General features: G+C 37.9%; 1 protein-coding gene across 1 annotated transcript in view; it reads left to right on the plus strand.

Annotated features, from left to right (window-relative positions):
• LOC101848258 (inositol 1,4,5-trisphosphate receptor type 3) overlaps window positions 1-2,682 on the plus strand; it is a gene marked incomplete at both ends in the record, with an annotated part of 112,704 nt that overhangs the window by 101,992 nt on the left and 8,030 nt on the right. The window contains 2 exon segments of the mRNA XM_035973446.1: window positions 883-991; window positions 2,388-2,511. Of these exon segments, the coding sequence (XP_035829339.1) occupies window positions 883-991; window positions 2,388-2,511 (233 nt within the window).

Raw genomic sequence — 2,682 nt, forward strand, 5'->3', positions numbered from 1 at the left:
TATTTATCTATGTATTTATTTATTTATTTGTTTATTTATTTTTCTTTTCTCTTTTATTCTTTTGTTTCATGTGTTTTATCCATTTAATCTTTCACTAATGGTTTAAATTCATGATTCGAGTCTCCCAGTGTTATATATATGTGTTTGGGTTCTCATGCAGTAGCAACCCATTTAACATTTCACAAAGGACTTGAATGTATGTGTGTCACTTTATAGATTGGAAAGATTGCAAATTTAGTAAGGCGCAAAGTCAAACCTGGAATACAGTTTGATTCCCCAAATTTGAGATTTTACATCAAATTTAAGATTTCAAATACATTAGGCTGGGTGTTGAATTCCTCATGTTTTCTGGTTTTACGTCAAATTTCAGTTGTATTAGGCTGGGTGTTGAATTCCTCATGTTTTCTGGTTTTACGTCAAATTTCAGTTGTATTAGGCTGGGTGTTGAACTTGGAGTAGAACGAACACTGCAGAAAGACTGATGATGAGGACACCCATTTGAAGGAAAGGTTCAGTTTTTAGTTTTAGTTAAAGTTTTTTTACTGCTTTTGCAACAGAAATAGGTCATATAAGTGCCAAGGATTAGAGGTGTTAGTAGTAGTATAGGGTTTTACGGCGCTCGCAACTGCATAGAGAGTAATATACAAAGAAGAGAAAGAGGAGAGATTAAGACAATAGATAGATTTCTAGAGGAAAGAAGTAGCAAACTACACCAGAGCACAAGCCACCCACCCACAAGAAGAAGAAGAAGAGAGAAAGAGAGGGTGAATTCAAGAAGGAGACGGAACAAGAGCAGTACCTTAGAAAGACATGAAATTGAGAGGGAGGAAAGAGAAAGCGTGTTCATCCTCTATCTTTTTCTCTGTGTGTCTATTCCCACAGGTCGTTAGTGCCTTTGAAAAATGAGGATGACGATGAAGAAGAAGAAGAGGAAAAAGCCGGGGCTCACTTAGAAGTGAGGTTCTTCAGTGTCATGACCTTCTACTACCTGGTGAGTGATCACTGCGCCGACACAAAGCTCCACACATAGCAATTATGAGGCACGCTGACAAATTGAGTTACTTCTCACATTCCACAAATGGAGATACTAGCCCAAAATCAACATTAGGGTGTGAATTTTTTATAGATGCTATATTCTTTAACTCTAGCCTGTCTTTTATTATTCATACTTATACATTGTAAAAACTTCACCTATAATCCTGATGAGTCTATTTAATAAAGACTTGGATCCGAGAACTAACTCATTTTGTCAGCACACGTAACAATTGTGTCACGTCGACGTGTGGAATCAGGCACTCGTCAATTTTTGGGCATGTGGAAATAGTATTATCCTCTTAACTCTTTGCGGACACGCATTCTGCCCATTCGAACACTTGAAGACACGATATTCGGGAATACTAAAAAAGCATTACCTCCTGATTCATACGTAGTTTTCATTTCTGTTTCCTTTATCTGGTACTTAAAAAGACAGATAACAATAATGTAAACGATGATATATGCAAGCTTGTATTTCGAGTTTTGAAATATCCCTCAACTTTGCTTTTGATCTGCTGCTGTCTGACTTATGTGTCCACTTCGTCCTTGACGAGTTAAAACTTGTTCTTTTGTCTAGCATTCAAGGAAGAAAATACTCGTCTGTCTTGAATAGAAGTCAAGACATTCCAATGGAAAAAAGTGGGGGTCACCTTGTTTCAGAGGTAACATTATCGAGAAAATGGCTACAAAAGTTTGGTAACTTCCATAGCTTGAGAGTCCTTGGGAAATGAGAATTTACACTTTTATGTGCCTTTCATTAATCAAAGTTTTCCTGTAAAATCCACACAGAAAGGTGTTTTTAGATAGATGAGAAAAGGGTTGAGCCAAAAGACGAAAATTCAATTAATTTTGTCAAACTGGCTTGAAAATGCTGTTTTCTTCAGTTTCATTATTTTGACGAGCGCCTGGTTTCACCCCAATACGCCACAATTTGTCCCGTCGACAGTTAGCCACGACAGAGATGATAAGACAATTTTAATGAAGGTCCTTGGGGTTTGACAAAAGTGACAACAAATGGAATTTTTCCCACAATGCATAACTTTTATCAACTGAACCTTTTGTTTCCATCATTTTTTTTCACACTTGGATGGAATTTAATTTTGGGCAGTCAGATTCAGAATGGAGCGGAGGGTCAGTTACAAATGTGGTTGTAATTTCTTGCCAGTAAAGCCACAATGGTTTCTATATGTCATTAGAAATGGAAATATATGTAAAAATCAGAATATGTGAACTGCTTGGACAAAAGAGAAATCAACTTGTAATTCAAGGCGACAATTTACACCCAAAAAAACATGTAACTTTGTTTATGGCTATTGATTGCGTGTATTTGCCTGCGTCGTTCCCACCCTCAGACGTTCCTGGTGTGTTCCGGCCTTGGCACAGTTTTCTACGGCTACTTCTTCTCCTTCCACCTGCTCCACATGGCCCTGATGAACCAGCTGCTCAAGAGGGTCATCCAGGCGGTCACTCGGAATGGTCAGTTTGTTTTGTTTGGGGTTTTGTTTGTTTGAGTTTGAAAACCCTGTTAGACACCTCTATACTATAGATAAGAAGAAGAAGAAGGAGAAGGAGAAGGAGAAGAGAAGGAGAAGGAGAAGGAGAAGAAGAAGAAGAAGAGAAGGAGAAGGAGAAGAAGAAGAAGAAGAA

The sequence above is a fragment of the Aplysia californica genome, unplaced genomic scaffold (assembly GCF_000002075.1).
Source record: "Aplysia californica isolate F4 #8 unplaced genomic scaffold, AplCal3.0 scaffold01239, whole genome shotgun sequence".
NCBI classification, from domain to species: domain Eukaryota; kingdom Metazoa; phylum Mollusca; class Gastropoda; order Aplysiida; family Aplysiidae; genus Aplysia; species Aplysia californica.